The sequence below is a fragment of the Malania oleifera genome, chromosome 3 (genome assembly GCF_029873635.1).
Source record: "Malania oleifera isolate guangnan ecotype guangnan chromosome 3, ASM2987363v1, whole genome shotgun sequence".
Classification (NCBI taxonomy): Eukaryota; Viridiplantae; Streptophyta; class Magnoliopsida; order Santalales; family Ximeniaceae; genus Malania; species Malania oleifera.
Genome location: NC_080419.1, coordinates 51,786,154 through 51,803,484, shown reverse-complemented (window position 1 = coordinate 51,803,484; position 17,331 = coordinate 51,786,154). Strand labels below are relative to the sequence as shown.

At 37.5% G+C, this 17,331-nt stretch overlaps 1 protein-coding gene across 1 annotated transcript in view; it reads left to right on the top strand.

The window, feature by feature from the left end:
• LOC131151766 (beta-galactosidase 9) overlaps window positions 1-17,331 on the top strand; it is a 92,765-nt gene that overhangs the window by 8,281 nt on the left and 67,153 nt on the right. The window contains exon 4 of the mRNA XM_058103167.1: window positions 9,970-10,036. Within this exon, the coding sequence (XP_057959150.1) occupies window positions 9,970-10,036 (67 nt within the window). The remainder of the gene's footprint in view (window positions 1-9,969; window positions 10,037-17,331) is intronic.

The window sequence follows — 17,331 nt, the reverse complement described above, 5'->3', positions numbered from 1 at the left end:
CAAGTTGTTAGTTTCTAGTTTTTGGTTTTTTGTTTATGATTTTCAATTTCTGTAATTTTTGACAGTAATACCAAATGGCCACTGATATATCCAGCTGTACTAGAGTTCCTCAAAACCCATTCCTATGAGAATATACTTCAGAAAATTCCAATTCACATGGTTGAACGCCTTCTCCATGTCTAGCTTACAACCCTCCCTTCCTTTCCTTAATATAGGCATCCACAATAGTGAAGGCTGCGTCCATGATCTGCCTGCCTGCTTCAAAGGCATGTTGGTGCCTCCCGATAACTTCGAAAATTGCAATTTTAAGCCTTGCTGTGAGGAATTTGGGAAGGATCTTATACAAGTGGCCAGCCAGGCTAATTGGGCAAAAATCTTTGATCTTGCAAACCTCTATTTTCTTGGGAATCAAGGAGACAAAGGTTGAGTTTATGCTAGTCATGAATTTGCCTGTTCTGTGAAAATCTTCAAAAGAAAACATAGATTATATCCTGTTTGAGAAGACCAAAATTCCTTCGAAGAAAAAGTCAAAGTCAAGCCATCAAGGTTGGGAGCATAGTTGTCATATTGAGATTCAAATTGCGAATCAAAACTCCAATTTTGGGAATTGAGAATTGAATCAAATCTTAAGATTGGGTACACATGTCCAAAATCAATTTTGAATGACATGCATATATTGATACACAAATGATAAGCAAAATGGTAAAATGCATTTTAAATTTTGACAATACTAATAGTCATATTTCTTGTGTATGCTTTCCCTAAACAAATGAGAAGTAAGGGAAGGAGTCAAGAAATATTAATAAAAAATGATCTTTATGCTATTCAAGGGAAAGTACCAAGAAAAAATAATAAAAAACTTAACTTTTCATGTTAATCAACAATTAAAGAAATATTTAATGCGTATTCTCTCTTGAATAATTAAAAAAATAATTAGCTTAAAAAAATGATAATAATTGAACAAACTACTAAAAAAAAAGAAGCTAACTTTTGAATATTAACAACTCGATGAAACATGAGTACCACCTTAGTTGATGAGTGTTTTGCCTCTTCTTAGTGGCAGAACACTATATTCCTCCAACAGGGAAGAATGGTTTTGTGAAGGCAAGTAGACAACATAAGACCGAAAGTTCTATTTTCTACTCTTTTTTTATAGCCCAAAATTGAATTAAACAAGGAATAGGAGGTGATTGTGTAAAAGAAATATCAATGACAAAATAGAAGAAGAAGAAAGGAAATCTTGTTTTGGGTTTTTAAACTCCTTAGGCCTGTCAGGATATGATAGGTCTAGAATGGTGTGATTGATGGGTTAAGATCAATTTGTTAGATTCATAAAGCAAATCAATACATATGGCAAAGATTCAATTATTTTTAGATTTTCTAGCAAGATTTGAATAGATTTGGCATGGCACTGATACAACTAACAAATCGAATTGCAAATTGTAAGATTTTGACAACTATGGTTGGGAGCTTTATTTCCATTGCAGCCCTTGATAGGTTGAACAATTTCCTCTTCCTCGAAGGGTTCTTTAAGCCATTGCACTGTGGAAAGGAAGAGGTTTTTGAAAATAATGCCATGAACTGTTGATCTCTATGTCTCTATAAAGGTTCTTGCAAAAATTGCGAATGCCCCTTTTGATATCCCCTCCAACAAGTTCTTTTGTGAGTGTAAGTCTTCTAGACCTACTCTCACCATTAAGGCAATGTCTAAGATCTTCTGCATCCAGATCCTTAATGCTCTTGACGATCACATTTTTTTCCAAGTTTATGTCACCAAAAGTATTCCTCTTCCACCATTTTAGTTTCTTCCAGCAGCTACAAATTTGTGGTAACCATAAAGATTTCCGTTCCTTCAAAATGCAGAACAAGACACCATTACTTGACCTGTTCATCAAAACCCATCATACTTGAGCCACATATTCTCAAAATGGAAAGGAGTTGGCCCCCACTTAATTCCTCCCATGTCAAGAAGGATAGGGAAGTGGTCCATGATGGATTTGGGGAGCAATAACCGCGCAACTTTATGGAAATGTTTTTCCTAATCTGTGGAAATTAAGAATCTGTGAATCCTTGAGAATGAGGGAGTCTCCTTAGAGTTTGACCACGTGACAGGGCCGTCGACGAGGGGAAGGTCGATTAGGGCACAGTGATTGATGAAGTCATAGAGAACTCCTGTATGCTAGAGGTTCTCCTTCTTTCCTGTGGATATAAAACCAAGTTGTGAACCCCCCCTCCAGATGACCCAAGGGGCATCCCATCATTCCACAGAAGATGCTTGAAGAGCCTTGAATTGGGTGGTAAATCCTAGTGAAAGTCCAAATAAAATTGTCTTCCAAGTCCTTGAATAGATAGGAAGCCGAGAAGGCATTGAGAGAATGGTCCATTAGTTCCACAACATTATCATTCCACATTATGAGAGTACCTCCTGCATTACCAGCAGCTTCAATGGCAACCCAATTGTAGTTCTTGATCCCCAATAAATTGCTAACCATGTTTCCTTGGTATGGTCCTAATGATCTTTGACCGAGAGGTATTTTTTGGGATTAACTAGTTGTCGTCATGGAATGTGTTCCCCCAGTTGGTTTTTTTGGGAGGGGAGGGGTGGGGGATCTTAATGTCATTAGATCTGCAAATGAAAAATTGGGAGGCTCCAGAATACCTCAAGCATGAGGGGTTTTGATATATTTATTAGCGATTGTGACATGAGGGATATTTCTCTTTTAAATGCTTATTTTACTTGGTTTGCTGATGGCTCTAGATTAGTATCTACTAGGATTGATAGGTTCCTGTTTACTATTGATTGGGAACATGCTTTTCCTATCTTGCTCGAGAAGTACTCCCTAGAGTTGTTTCTGACCACTACCCCTTGATTCTTGAATCTAATCCTGTTAAATAGGGCCTAACTTTATTTTGATTTGAAACCACGTGACCTTCTCATCTTGCTTTTTGGAGTTTGGTTAGGAGTTGGTGGGGGGAGTGCACAGTAGAAGGGTAGGAAGGATTTTGCTTATATTAAAATTGAAGTATTTGAAAGAGAAGTTGAAAAATTGGAATATTGAGACCTTCAATGATGTTAGATCTAGGGTAAAAAATTATTCCTGAGGAATTGGGGGTGATTGATAGATTAACTGAGGAGGGCCTTATTTCTGAGGACATTAAAGGCATATCCAGTTGTCCAATGAGTTTGAGCTGGTTGTTTTAAGTGAAGAGATGAGCTGGAGGAAAAAAATCTAGGATGAATTAGGTCAGGAGTTGGGGTTGAATTCTACGCTCTTCATATTGATGTGCTTGTTGATGGAGTTAGGGCGCAGTTTTCTTTGTGGGTGTGTTACATTGGAGTGGCCCATTAGGGGGGCAATCCTAGATGTGCAGAATTTTGGAATCCGGTAGTGGAGATAGTAGCTAAGAAGCTTGATAGTTGGAAGGGGTTTTTTTTTTTCCTTAGGGGGTAGAATCACCCTCTCTACGCCTATTTATCTAGTATCCTGTTATATTATTTTTCTATTTTTTGGATTCTAGTGGGATTGCTAAGAAGATTGAGAAAATCATGAGGGATTTCTTGTAGTTTGGAGTTGGGGGTTTTGGGGATCATTTAGTGAGGTGGTGAGGTTTGTAGGTCTAAATTGGAGGAAAGGCTGGGTCTTGGAAATTTGGTGTCTAAAATTATTGCCCTTTTAGCTAAATAATTATGGTGTTTTCCCCTAGAAGATCACTCCCTTTGGCGTAGTGTGCTTAGAAGCAAGTATGGGGTCGGTGAGAATGGATGGGGTACCAATGTTAGTTTGCGATGTTCATCGGAGAGCCCATGGAGATAAATTTCTCAAATTTATCCCTTGTTTATGCCTCACATTAAATTTGTGGCAAGGATGGATTCTCAGATTCAATTTTGGAAAGTTGTGATTGGGGAATGATATTCTAGCCACATATTTTCCCTGTCTCTTTTGTTTGAGTTCAGGGCAAGATAGTATGATTTCTTTCTTTGTGGTTACTTGGGGCGCCTCTCGGGTTTCTTGGAACTTTCATTTCAGAAGATCTCTTAACGATAGAGAACTGTTGGAACCTTCATCCTTGTTGTCGTTATTGAACAATGTTGCTTTTCTCCAACTAGGGATACTTGGTCTTGGGTTTTGGATCATTCGGTGGTGTACTTCTGTAAATCATTTTTTTAATTTTTGACTCATTCCAATTCTTGTTTTCCCCTATATTCATTTATTTGGAAGGCAAAAGCTCCCCCAAAAATTAAGGCTGTCATATGGCTGTTTGTGCTTAATAAAATCAACACTAATAACCTGTTGCAGATCAGAAGATCTTTGAAGACCTAATCTCCAGATGTTTGCATGCTATGCTATTTGAATTCTGAAACGGCACCTCATCTATTTTTACACTGTGATTACACTTGGAGAATCTGGAATAATTTATTCGGTGTGACGGGGAGAATCTTGGGTCTGCCGGAATTGGTGGAGAAATTGTTGTCTACTTTTTTTTAGGGGTTTGACAGAAGGAAGGAGAGGGTTGCACTGTATGTGGTATTTTTGCAGTATTTTGGGGATGATGGTTGGAGTTTAAAGCATGGGTTTTTTCAGGGAGAAATATGAATTGGCAGCTGCTTTTGGAGAAGGTTCATTACCTAGCTTCTTTATGGTGTGTTGGGTTTGGTTTCTATAACTATAAGGGAGTGAGCTTTTCAGAGGTTCAGCAAGAATGGAGGAATCTTCTGCTCTGAATATTATGTTTTTTTTTTTTTTTGTTTTTTATTCCAAGTTTTTGTTTTTGTTTTTTTTTTTTTTTTTTTCTGGATTTTCTGGAACTTTGATGGGAGATTTTTTTTTTCCCCTTTTTTAAAATTCTCCTCCTATCAATGAAATCTCTTCTTTTGTTACTTGAAAAAAATGGCAGAAGAAGAAAGAATTTCATTAAAGAGCTTGAGGATGATAGAGGTGAGGTTATTAGGGATTCGGATCATATTGCGGGGATAGTTTCTTATTTTTATAGGAATTTCTTTTTAAAGGAGGAAGAGGGGAGAGTTATGGTCAAGGGGCTGGATTGGTATGCTATATCAGCTGATAAGGCAACTTGGCTGGAGAGACTCTTTGAGGAAGAACAGATTAAAAACTTGGTTTTTCAAATGGATAGACAGAAGGCCCTTGGGCCGGATGGTTTTACTATGGCCTTCTTTAAGAATTGTTGTGATATTTTGAAGGGAGATCTCAAAGTTTTTCATGAATTTTTTAATAATGGAGTAGTAGGAAGGAGCATAAATTATACTTTTACTACCCTAGTGCCCAAAAAAGATTGTGCAGTTAAATTCAAGGACTATAGACCAATTAGCTTAGTCACGAGTGTCTATAAGATTTTGTCTAAGTTGCTACCTAAGAGACTTGCTACTGTGCTGGAGGATTCTCTCTCTCTCTTGGTCAGAGCGCTTTTATAGGTGATAGACAGATCCTTGACACTGCCTTGATAGCTAATGAGGTGGTTGAAGATGCTGTTTACAGGAAAAAAGGGGTCTAGTGCTGAAATTGGATTTTGAAAAAGCTTATGATAAGGTGAACTGGAGTTTCTTGGGCAAGGTTATGATAGAAAAGGTTTCGGTCTGAGGTGGAGGAAATGGATTAGGGGGTGCTTATCTTCTGTGATCTTCTCTATCTTAGTTAAAGATGAAGCTAGGTCCTGATTTCATGCATCTAGGGGTCTAAGACAGGGGGATCCTCTCTCATGTTTTCTCTTTACTATCGCAGTTGATGGTTTGAGCAAGATGATTGATAGAGGAGTATAGAGAGGGCTGGTGGAGGGGATTAAGGTAGGGTATGAGGAGCGTACCATTTCGCATCTCCAACTTGCAGATGATAGTATTGTCTTTGTCACAGATAACATGGGTTGTTTTTCTAGTTTGGTAACTATCCTTAAGGTGTTCGAGAAAGCTTCCAGTTTGAAGATTAACTTTCCTAAGAGTGGTTTGGTGGGCCTTGGCATTAACATTGACCCTTTTATTAGGCTTGTGGGTTGTGTGGTTTTGACTTGGATGATTATCTATTTCGGTGTTGCCTTAGGTGGTAATCCTAATGCTCGTTCTTTGTGGGATCCTGTTTTTGAGAGAGTGGCTAGGAGATTGGATGGGTGGAAAGGAGTGTTCTTCACCTTAGGTGGTTGGATTACTCTTATCCATGGCAGTCTATCTTCCGATTTGTTGTATTATCTGTCTCTTTTTAGAATTCCTGTGAGAGTGGCATGCAGGCTTGAGAAATTATTGAGGGATTTCTAATGGTCAAGTGGGGGAGAGAGTCATAGAGATCACCTTGTAGGTTGGGAGACTCTGTGTAGTTCTAAAGGGAGGGAGGTCTACATCTTGGTAAATTTGGTGTCCAAAAGCATTTCATTGGTGGGGAAATGGTTATGGCGCATTCCTTTAGAATCTAATTTTCTTTGGCATAAGGTAATTTACAATAAATTTGGTTTGGAGTAAGTGGTTTATCTTGCGTCATTGTGGGTGTTGGCTAATGGCTTTTTTTGCCATGTTTCTTTGGAGGACCTGCAGCGGGACTGGTTGGCTCTGCTTCATTGAGTTTGGCTTTCAGATTATGATGACTTTTTTGTATTTGTTGTAAAGGAGGGATTTCTTATTTACCAGGTTATTTATTTATTTATTTATTTTTCCTCTTTCTTCTTTTGATGTACATTCTTATCTATTCTAATAAATTTATTTGCTTATAAAAATAAAATAAAAAACTGCCGACTGTGCAGTTATTTAAAGAATCAGCCTTTGTTTCCTGGAAATAAATTACATCTACTTCCCAATCTTTGAGAAACAACCTGATTACAGTCCTTTTAGCTTTGTCGTTAAGCCCTCTTATATTCTATGACATCAATTCCACAACATTATCATTCCACATTATGAGAATTCCTCCTGCATTACCAGCAGCTTCAATGGCAACCCACTTGCAGTCTTGATACCTATAAACTTCTTATTGTACAGTTATTTAAAGGATCAGCCTTTGCTTCCTGAAAACAAATAACATCTCCTTTCCAATCTATGAGAAACAACCTGATTACAGTCCTTTTAGCTTTGTATTAAGGGCCCTTACATTCCATGATATCAGTTTCCTAAACATAGGTTCATCTCAGTAATCTGGCTGCTTCCAGCCTCCACCAGATCTGAATTCCCTCCAATCTTATTATACTTTAGAGACATTCCAATCTTTTAATTTCCTGTTTGCATCATTCATCCGGCCGCTGCCTTGAGGGTTTTTACATGTGATTTTACCGTCCTCTCTTTTCTTCTCTATTTATTCAAATAGACACCTGGCTCTGTCTTCAAAATCTTCAAAAGATGCTACAATTGTCTTAATAACCAGCTTCATTTTGTGGAGAACCCTGTCAGACACCTGCTCTTGAAGCTGCTGCTGTCAATATCCATCTCTTTAAGCTCTTTAAAACAGGAAGATGGGAGGCTGTCCTGCAAGCTCTTCAAGTCAACAGAACATGTGAAGGAAGCTGGAATTAGCACCAAGCACTCCTCATCCAAGGGCTTCTAGGACTCCCCTCTGGAAACTAGAAAGGTTTCTCTGCATTATTATGGAGGGGGAAGGTGGAGCGCTAAGGGGGGTAAATTGGTTAAATTATGAGGATCATCAATTGGGATGTGAGAGGTTTAGGGGATGTGAGGAAGTGACCTTATTGGAGAAATTTCTTATAGAAGCACCCCAAATATTGTCTTCAAGAAACCAAACTTAAAAGGGTAGATTTGGGGGGTGGGGGTTGTGGTCTGTTGTTTATCGAAGGGTAGGTGTAAGGAGTGGGAGGCTCTGCCCCCTCATAAGGCGGTTCTTAATCTCTTATTTCTTGGGCACTTGCTCTATTTTTTAAAATTGATAACCTCATGGGTTTCTTTTCTTTGTTGGTCCTGTTAGAAGTTGATGGTAGGGGTTAGCGGTGGTTTTTGTTGGTCTATGGTCCTACTAGGCCTGCTCAGAGGTCCCATTTTAGGGATGAGCTATATGTTGTGTATGGTTTTTTCTATCCTAAGTGGGTTCCTTTTTTTTTGGGGGGGGGGGGGGGGGGTTGGATTTTAATGTGGTGAGATTTCCTAGAGAGAAGAAAGGGGAAGGTAGGATTTCAGTGAGGCTGTAAAATTTTTAGAGGTCTTCCTTTAGGTAATGGTATATTTTCTTGATCAATAGGGGGGGGGGGGTGTTGGAGGGGATATTTGTTGCTAGTTGTTTAGATAGGTTCTTGTTTTGCAGTGAGTGGGAGAGGAATTCTCTAATCTATCTCAGGTGGTAATAGTGTCAAACCATTTTCCTACCTTTTTGGTGTTTAGCGAAGGCCCCTGTGCAGGTTTGAAAATATGTCGCTTGGTCTTAAGTCTTTTCAATCTTTTCTTTTGGAAAGCTTTTAGGTTTATGAAAAAGCTTAAGCATCTTAAAGAAGTGTTAACAAATGTCGAATATTGAAGTTTTTGGGGGTATTATGGTTAAGAAGATTAGTATTCTTCACGAGTTGATATGTTTGATAGGAAGGGAATAAAGGGGGATCTTGTGGAATGTGATAAGTGTAAAAGGGTGTTGTTGAAAAATGAGCTCAAGGAGGTGATTTTTATGAAAATGAGGAGTTGGAGACAAGAAAGTAAATATAAATGGGTTAGGTGGGGTATGTAATTCTGAATTCTTCCATAGGTTGGCTAATGTCAAGATGAGGAAGAATACGATTTGGGAGATGGTGGTGAGATTAGTAATGATTCTTGCTTGATAGTTGCTAGTTTGTTTGTGGAGGAGGATGTGTGTAGGCCTATGTTTAAGGGGTTTGAGCAGAGTGACATTTAAGAAAATTAGGAATCATGGTTAGAAAGGCCTTTTGAGGAGAGTGAGCTGAAGGTGATTGTGTGTGGGATTTATAGGGACAAGGCATGGGTCAGATGGGTTTACTAGGTAGGCATTCTTTCAAGATAGATGGGATGTGGTTAGGGGGTGATGAAGATATTTAATGAGTTTTGTTTTAATGGAATTTGGGTAAGAGTATTAACCCTACTTTCATCAGTTGGAGCTTAAGAATAATAGATTATTAGCCTACTAGTCTGGTTATCGGTGTTTATAAGTTAATTGCTAAGGTTTTTGCAATTAGGTTGAGTTTTGAGGCTAAAACTGCTTTTGCAGGAGGTAGATGGATTGTGGATTCTACTTTATAGCTCATGAGGTAGTTGAGGATGTTTGGAGGAGGAAAGAGAAGGGGGTTGTGTTTATTGTGGATTTTGGAAAGGCTTATGACCGTTACTTGGAGTTTTCTCGATAAAGTCTTCATGAGGAAGGGGTTTGTGAGAGGTGGTGGGGTTGGATGTGTTGGTGTTTATCTAATGCTTTTTTTTTTCTTTCCTTCATAATTAATGGAGAATCTAAGTTGTGGTTTAGGGCTTTGAGAGGGGTTAGGCAAGGGGATCCCCTTTCTCCTTTTTTGTTTGTTCTTGTGGTGGGTATCTTGAGTAGATTGGTTCATAGTGTTCTAGATAGAGGGCTAATCAGGGGGATTGGGGTGGGGAGTGAGGGGGTTGTGGTGCCTCATCTTCTATTTGCAAATGACATTGTTTTTTTCCTAGAAGGTCTAAAGAGCGATTTTTGAATGTGCTCACCATCTTACAATTGTTGAGAGGGCTTTTGGTGTGTGTGTGTGTAATGTTGTGTGTAAATACATTACACGCACACGCACAGATGTGTTGTATTTTTTTTATTTAAATTAAAAATAATAATAATAAAAATAAAAAACTTCTATTACCTATAAAAAAAATGATTCCTTAACTTTTTATTATCATTGTAGAAAGTTGTCAAGAATGTACAGAGTGTATATGTACACGTGTGTGTGTGTGTTGTTTGTTTGTTTGTTTTTTAATTATTTTTTTAAAATTTTTAAATGAGGTCAATGAATAACATAAGCTATGGTTTCTTTACAATTCTTGTCTTACAATCTCCAATAACTATGCAGGGGCTTTCCTGTATGGCTGCGTGATATTCCTGGAATTGAATTTAGGACTGACAATGCACCATTCAAGGTATGCCTTGCATATGAGCATCTATGTTTGCACTACATATATTTGTTGCTTAATGATTTGCAAATGAAGAATTTTCAAATACATTGTTTGTTGCATCTTAATGGTTGGAGGTTTATTGCATTATTTGGTAATTTTGATTTTCTTAGAGGTCAAGTAGATAAGGAATTAGGGGTTTTTGGAGATTTGGATTAGGATGATTTGTAGTTTCCTACTTTGTTTAGAATTAATTCCTCATTTGATATCTTTTGGTTAGCATGTAAGAGCATCCATATTAGAGTTAAATAATGAATTAATTCACTGCTGCCCTAGAGATTTATTCTTTGTGCATATTATATTCTCTTCCATTTCTTTGTCCATATTATCTCCTTTCCCGTTTCTTTGTCTTCTAAGTTCTGCATCGATTTCGTTATCAGAGTGTCAAACTTATTGTTTGAAATTTGAAAATACTTTATCTCCAGAGTTGCAAATCATCACAGGTCTCCTTGTTGATTGCACATTATTGCGAATGCAGAATCATAAGATGAAGCTCCTTTCTCAATCATCCACTTACTCTTTTGTCGCACTACTACTCACCATCAAGCTTCATTGCTGAAAAAGCCTAACCCCTCGAGGCTTCTCATCATGGCAGTGTCATACTGTCATCCTCAATATATTTTGCAGCACTAGCATGAGTAATCATCTTACGGTAGTTTGGTGAGAGTTGTAGCCTATTGCTGCTGACAACCCTCATCCAAGCCATTTTTGCAGACTAGATTCCTGAAGTTGTTTGTAAAGTAACCTGTGTTTGTGTTGTCAAATGGCAACTGGTGCAGCTTTTTAACAAGATGAGAATGAAGTTCGTGGAAGACAATCAAATTGATGAGGTTGAGGATAGGTATGTCAGGTTGAGCATGTTGAGAAGGCAATGGGGATTGCAATGGGCTAGAGAGTATCAATACTGAAGCAAGTACGAACTTGCCAAAAATGAAGGCCCCCCACATTTGGGCAAGCATGCAATTGTGGATTTCTTAGAACCCTAAGGCATTTGAACTGCTGAGTTCATCATTCCCAACCAATTCATTGATGCAATGGACAAGTTCCAACTTGTGATTATCTTCTTGCATCTGTTCTTGCCTAGTCAACTTCTAGACGTCTAATTTTGAATAAGATAGGCATTCGTGATTTTTGACACTTAATTGAACAACTCAAGGCTGAGTTTTCTCCAACTTTTTTTTGCGGGGGGGGGGGGGGGGGGGGGGGGGAATTTAGGCTAATATGTGATCATAGTGAATGCAGATTTGCAGCATTATTTCTGTATTTTTCTTGGGAGTCAAGTAGGATCTTTGTGGGAATTTTATGTGTTTGATTTATATTGATCTAGGGGCTGTTTGGTATTTTTTTTTTTTGTTTTCATTGCAACTGCTTATGACAATATGTTTGTTTAGGTTGCTATTTTTGTCTCTCTTGTTGATTTACAGCTCTTGTGGCAAAAAAATGAAACAGATTTTCTGGTTTTCAGTGTAGAATTCACATTTCTGTATTAAGCCTATTCTATCCACATTTTTCTGCTTATGAAAATATGTTTGTTTCAATTGTCACGTACACCAGGATTTTTCTAGGGCTCTAAAGAGTGAGATTAGAAATATTATAATTAACTAAAATTAATTTTCTAATTTGCATTTTTTTGCATTTCATTATTTAACCATATTTTTTAATTGGTATTTGAATGAAGGAAGAAAATTAACAAGAGTTCAATTAGGTTTTAAATTTGTTATAGTTTTGGAATTAACCAAACAAGTGCTAGTTTTCAGTTTTTAGTTTTCATTTCTATTTTTCATTTTCATAATTTTTGGCAGTGATACCAGATGGCCCTTTGGTTTCCAATTTTGTTTACACTTCCGTATTCAGTGGCTTTGGTGCGTTTATAAGAGCACTAATATTAGGGTTCTAAGAAGATCTGTATTATAATATGAGTTAGTGTCTTTCTTAGCTTCTTGTGACATGAGAGATATTTTGCAGAGGAAATTTGCTCAATCTTGAATTAACATCTTGGACTCCCGACAAGAATATCTAATCACCTTACAGATTAAATACTATAGGACTTTCTAAATCTCTAGAGCTTTGGTGGGACTGTGGTGATGGGTTCGGCCTTTACGCCGAGTACCTACAGCCCAAACTGGACATTTCACAGAGGGTGAGAGCTCCTATGGTTATGCTGGGGGCGGTTGTTGCTGTGCTGGTTGCTCCATTCCTGCCTTTGCCTAGCAAAAAAAATTATTGTTTATTCCAACTGTTTTTATGGAATAGTAAAGAAACTAGTCATAACGTTATTAAAAGTTTATTAAAACAAAATGGCTGACAGTTTCCCTTGGAGGTGGTTCCCTCTGGCATAAAGTTATTAAAAGTTAGTTTAGCATGCAGGCAAATGAGTGGGATACAAATTTTGGTGGTACCTTGGAGGTGTATTTCAGATATCAGCTTCCTCATTATTTCTTATACCAGATTTGTTGCAGGGGATGGTTCTGTCTGTTTTCAGAAAATAATTGGATGGGAGAGTCATCGTTTTTTCATTTCTTCTTTCCCTCATTTGTAACACTTTCCGTGCATAATGATATCATTTATTCTTTCTTAATTTCACACAAGCAAAGTTTCTCTTGAGATTTCCATTTTCGTGTGGCTTTGAATGACTGGGAAGTGATGGAGCTTTCTTCTTTGTTGTTGTTGTTGGAGCGCTATTGTCCTTCCAATAGCTGGTATTATCAGTCCTAGTGTTCTTGAACGTTTAATTTGTGCTAATATGTACTTTCGACTTCATCGTGTTATTTGAAAGGCAAAAATCCCCTGTAAGATTAAGGCTTTTATTGGATTGTTTCTTGTTTGTTTTTGGATGGCTTTGCTTTTTCTCTTGGAGGGTGTGGAACAAGTTGTTTATTGTGTTTGGAGAAGAGTGGGTGTGTCCGATGTTGGTGGAGGATTTGCTGGCTATTTCCATGACTTATTTTGGAAGAAGAAGGGATGGATCAGGATTAGGGAGGTATTTTTTTTTTTTTTTTTTTTGTTGGTAGTGTTCTGGGCTATTTGATTGGAACATAGTGCTTGCCTGTTTATTGGGAAAAAAAGATGTTGCATTCTTTGCTTTGTGATTGGATAAATTATATGGCATCGCTGTGCACTTAGAAGGAGACTCGGCTCTTAATGGTCTATACTAAGTGAACCAACGTTTGTTTGGACTCTGAATGGGTGCTGAATGTGCTCTGACTGAGCTGGAATTTTGCATTTGCCACCTTCATCATTTGGTCAGCACCAATTTATATTTGTTTTATGACACATTCGCCCCTAAAGCAAGCCCAAATTTTATACAAAATCCCCGAACAATAATACCTTCTCCTCTTCATGCAAGAGCCTCCCTGCTCCTTGAGCATTCTACTGGTAAGCTCACCTTCCCCTTCACCTTCTCTCTCTCTCTCTCTCTCTCTCTCTGGGATTTCAGAACATTGTAATGTTGATGATGTTGTTTGATAAACATGGTTTAGCTCCTTTCTCTTGCAATTTTTTTTTTTTTCCAAAATCCACCCCTCCCTGCCCCCAGCTCTCTTTTTGGAGAGATGGGTTAGGGGAACCGTGTGGCTTATGAAATCGGGGAACCACGTGGGTTTACTGCACATCCATGCAGATCAAGGTCAGAGAATTATGCAACGTAAGGGGCATATTTCTAGTTTGTTCTGTATGTGCAATGCTGCTTGAAGGCTTCTGTATGATCCTGTAAAACAAGAGAAGCTCATTTCATTTATTGTTCCTTTTTCCCAGCACAAATATTCAATATATTGAATATTTGAAGAAGTATATCCTTCCATTTGGAATTGAAATCAGTTATTCCTTCAAAAACATATGGAGCTTCTTTGTATTTTGGGTATCATGTGTGATTTATGTATCGAAGTGAAGGTGCTAATGAACAAAGAAAATGGATAGAAAATATATTTGTATAGGCTCTCTATTCTGTGCCCATTTTTATGTGTGTTCTTTTCTATTTTTCCTGTGCTTTCTTTTGTGTATGTGTGTTTTCTTTCTTTTGTGTATAATTCCACCTCACACTTGCAAACTGTCAGCCTACAATTTAAAGGTAGTGGGGAGTTTTGTATTGGAGTGACATAGCTGTAGAGAGATATTTGGGGCTGCCTATGTTGTGATTTGTATAGAAAGAAAAAAAGAAAAAAACAAATGGCTTGGAGGTTCAAGCAGCTGCTATGCTGCGGATTGCAGGTTGTTCCTGTTGTTTCTTTTCTTTCGTCCCCCCTTTTTTTTATGGATTTCATCTTAAAATATGGTTATGCAACTGTTGATTTTGTGTATCGACTATAGAGGAAGCTTTGGTTTTGAATACCCCCCTCCCAGTTGCATATGTACTGGATTTTAATTTTGATTCCTTAACATATGGACTCACTTTCTTATAATACCTGTCCTCAGTGAAGCTGCAAGAAACATCTGTTCTAAAATTCTGCATAAGTCAACCAAAATCAGTTTGGATATTTGTGATTAATATGTTCTACTTGCATTCTTAAAACAGGGAAAAATTGAGTTAAGCAATGGTGCACGACATTTCATTATAGCTTATTTTTGGTTTGTGATAAATGGTGCTAGCTGAGTTACATAGCTGTTATCTCTCTCATTTTTATTTTATCTTTACTTCTCTACCTACCCTTTAATTAACTGCCTTTCAAAAATTGAAATTGAAATTTAAACACGAGATTGATGAGGAAATCTGATAATTATGGTACTAATAGGATTAGGTGTTACAAAACTGGTTTTGTTTTAGATGCATTGTTCATTACAAAGTCAGTTTTGTTCTAATGTATCTTTTATGTAGGGAACATTAAATTGATTAAGTTCATCCAGATAATAATTTTTGGTGCTGGAGGCTCTCAAACTTATTTGACATATTCCGAGATTGAAACAGTTGTGGCCGTTTTCATTAGTGTTGTGAGTTGCATATCTTATTTTGATTTCAGAAAATGCCTTATATTACAAATAATTTTTCTCTTGCGAGTTCAAGATGGTTAAAACAAGAAAAACACTTATATTAGATGTTAGTTTCCAAACGACTAGAATAATACAGCATTCAGATTCAAAGACCCATTCTAGTTATATTTAGAACCTGGTAGAATTGCATTCAGCCTTCAGCATTTAATGCTTAAATTTATCATACGCCCCCATATTGTTCTTTTTGTACTTCCTTTTTGCTTGATGGGATTTCTAGACACCAGTCATGAAACTTGGATCTTGAATTTATGATCACAAATCATTATTTGAATCTCTAAATTAGTAAACCAAAAATTCAGTTTAATGTTATAGAAAGCAGTGGTATTACTTGTGAACTCGTGCATGAAGCATCATGTGTGGGAATTTGGTTTTTATCTGCTTCTTCCCTTGAAGCTGCATTGTCATAACTGAGCTGTTCTTTGTGTAGCTTCAAATTCTGTGTTTCATATTGAAGTCGGTTGTCATTTTGTGTGTGAGAAAATTTTGAGCGGAGGGGGATCTGTTGCCCACTTCTTTGTTCATTATTGTGGCAGATGAGTTGAATAGGATGTTTGAGAGAGGAGTTGATAGAGGTTGATGCAAATAGGTGTAGAAATAGAAAAAGAAATTCAAAAATAAAGACTGAGATTTCAGGATAGGATTTCAGCAACCTTTCTTGATTCAAATAACTACATAATCCGTAAAATAATAAAGAGATGACTGCTGTGAATTTTCAGTTAAGCAAATAAGACAATTTCTAGTCACAACAGCTACTTAATCCTCAAATCAGTGCCTGTTTTTACACTGTTTCAGAATGGTAATGGCGGCTTTCTGCTAGCCTCTTGTGCCTTTAGCTGCGATGGAGGGATTGATGGGCACTGCAGGGTCGAATCCTAAAAGCCCTAGCCTCCAAATCTTCACAACCCTAGCTGGTCTGGAGTTGAGTTCTGGAGAAAAATCTTCTCAAAGATAAAACTCAAAAAGTGGCTGAAGACTCCTATTTTTACTAGGCCTGAAGCTTCCAAGAAAAGCCAACTCCTATTCTACACATAACTCCCCCTAAAAGCCACTTATCCTCTTTATCCCCATAAAAAAATAACTACAATCACAAAAATACCCCTGATTATTACAAAATGAGCCCCCAAAGCTAATTGACCAAAATGGACCCCAAAGTTCGGAATAACAAAAATACCCCCTAGCCCAACAATACCAACATTTGATAGAAGCAGAAAATTAGATGCGGGCTGCTGATTGCATCATTACCCCCTTCTTAGAATGGAGTCGCCTCCATGCAAGTTGTCATCTTGGCTGCCTGACATCCATCAGGGTCAATATTCATGATTTCCTCCTCATTGATCCATGAATTCTCATAATCAGGTCTGCCAGCCCATTTTACCGAGAAACTGAAATCAATTCCAGCCCTAGTCTTCACCTCTTGCACATGTATGACAGCCTCATTTTTTTTTTCCTTGCTAGAAGTGATTTTGTTGGAGTTTTTGCACTCAACACTTTGTATATCACCATTGAGCGGGTATAAATCAGCCACATTAAAGATTGGTGATGCATCCAAGTCTTGAGGGAGTTCAACTTCATCGGCATTTTCAGTAGATTTGCACACAAATCTTTCAAACTGTTGAGGTTTTTGACTAAATGAATGATCAAACTCAACGATAGGTCTCTCCCTATATTTATGATGCAACGTATCAAATACATTCTAATGACCATGACATCCTTACTACTGTCACTAATTAACAAAACATTAACACACTTAATAATACAAAAAGACAAATAACCATTAGCACTCCCCTTAAACTGGAGCATAGATATCATATGCTCTTAGCTTGTTACAAATAAATATGACAGAAGCACCCCCCGAACCAAATCTTTGGTAAACAAATCAGCAAGCTTCAAATCGGACTTTCTCATAAGTGAGAGTAATGAGCTTCTGCTTAAGTTTCTCCCGGACAAAGTGACACTCAACTTCAATTTGTTTTTAACGCTTATGGAAGGTTGGAGGCAATATGAAGAGTAGCTTGATTATCACACATCAACTCCATAGATTGAGAATGTGGAAAACCCAATTCTTCCAACATGTTCTTTTACCAAACAAGTTCATATGTAGTGTGACCCATAGCTCTGATACCTTGTTGAGATTTTTGATTAAATGAATGACCTAACTCAAAAGTGGGTCTCTCCCTCTATTTATAATACATATCAAATACATTCCAATGGTGATAATACCCTTACTAACTCTCACTAATTGACAGAACATTAACACACTTAATAATACTAAAAGAGTG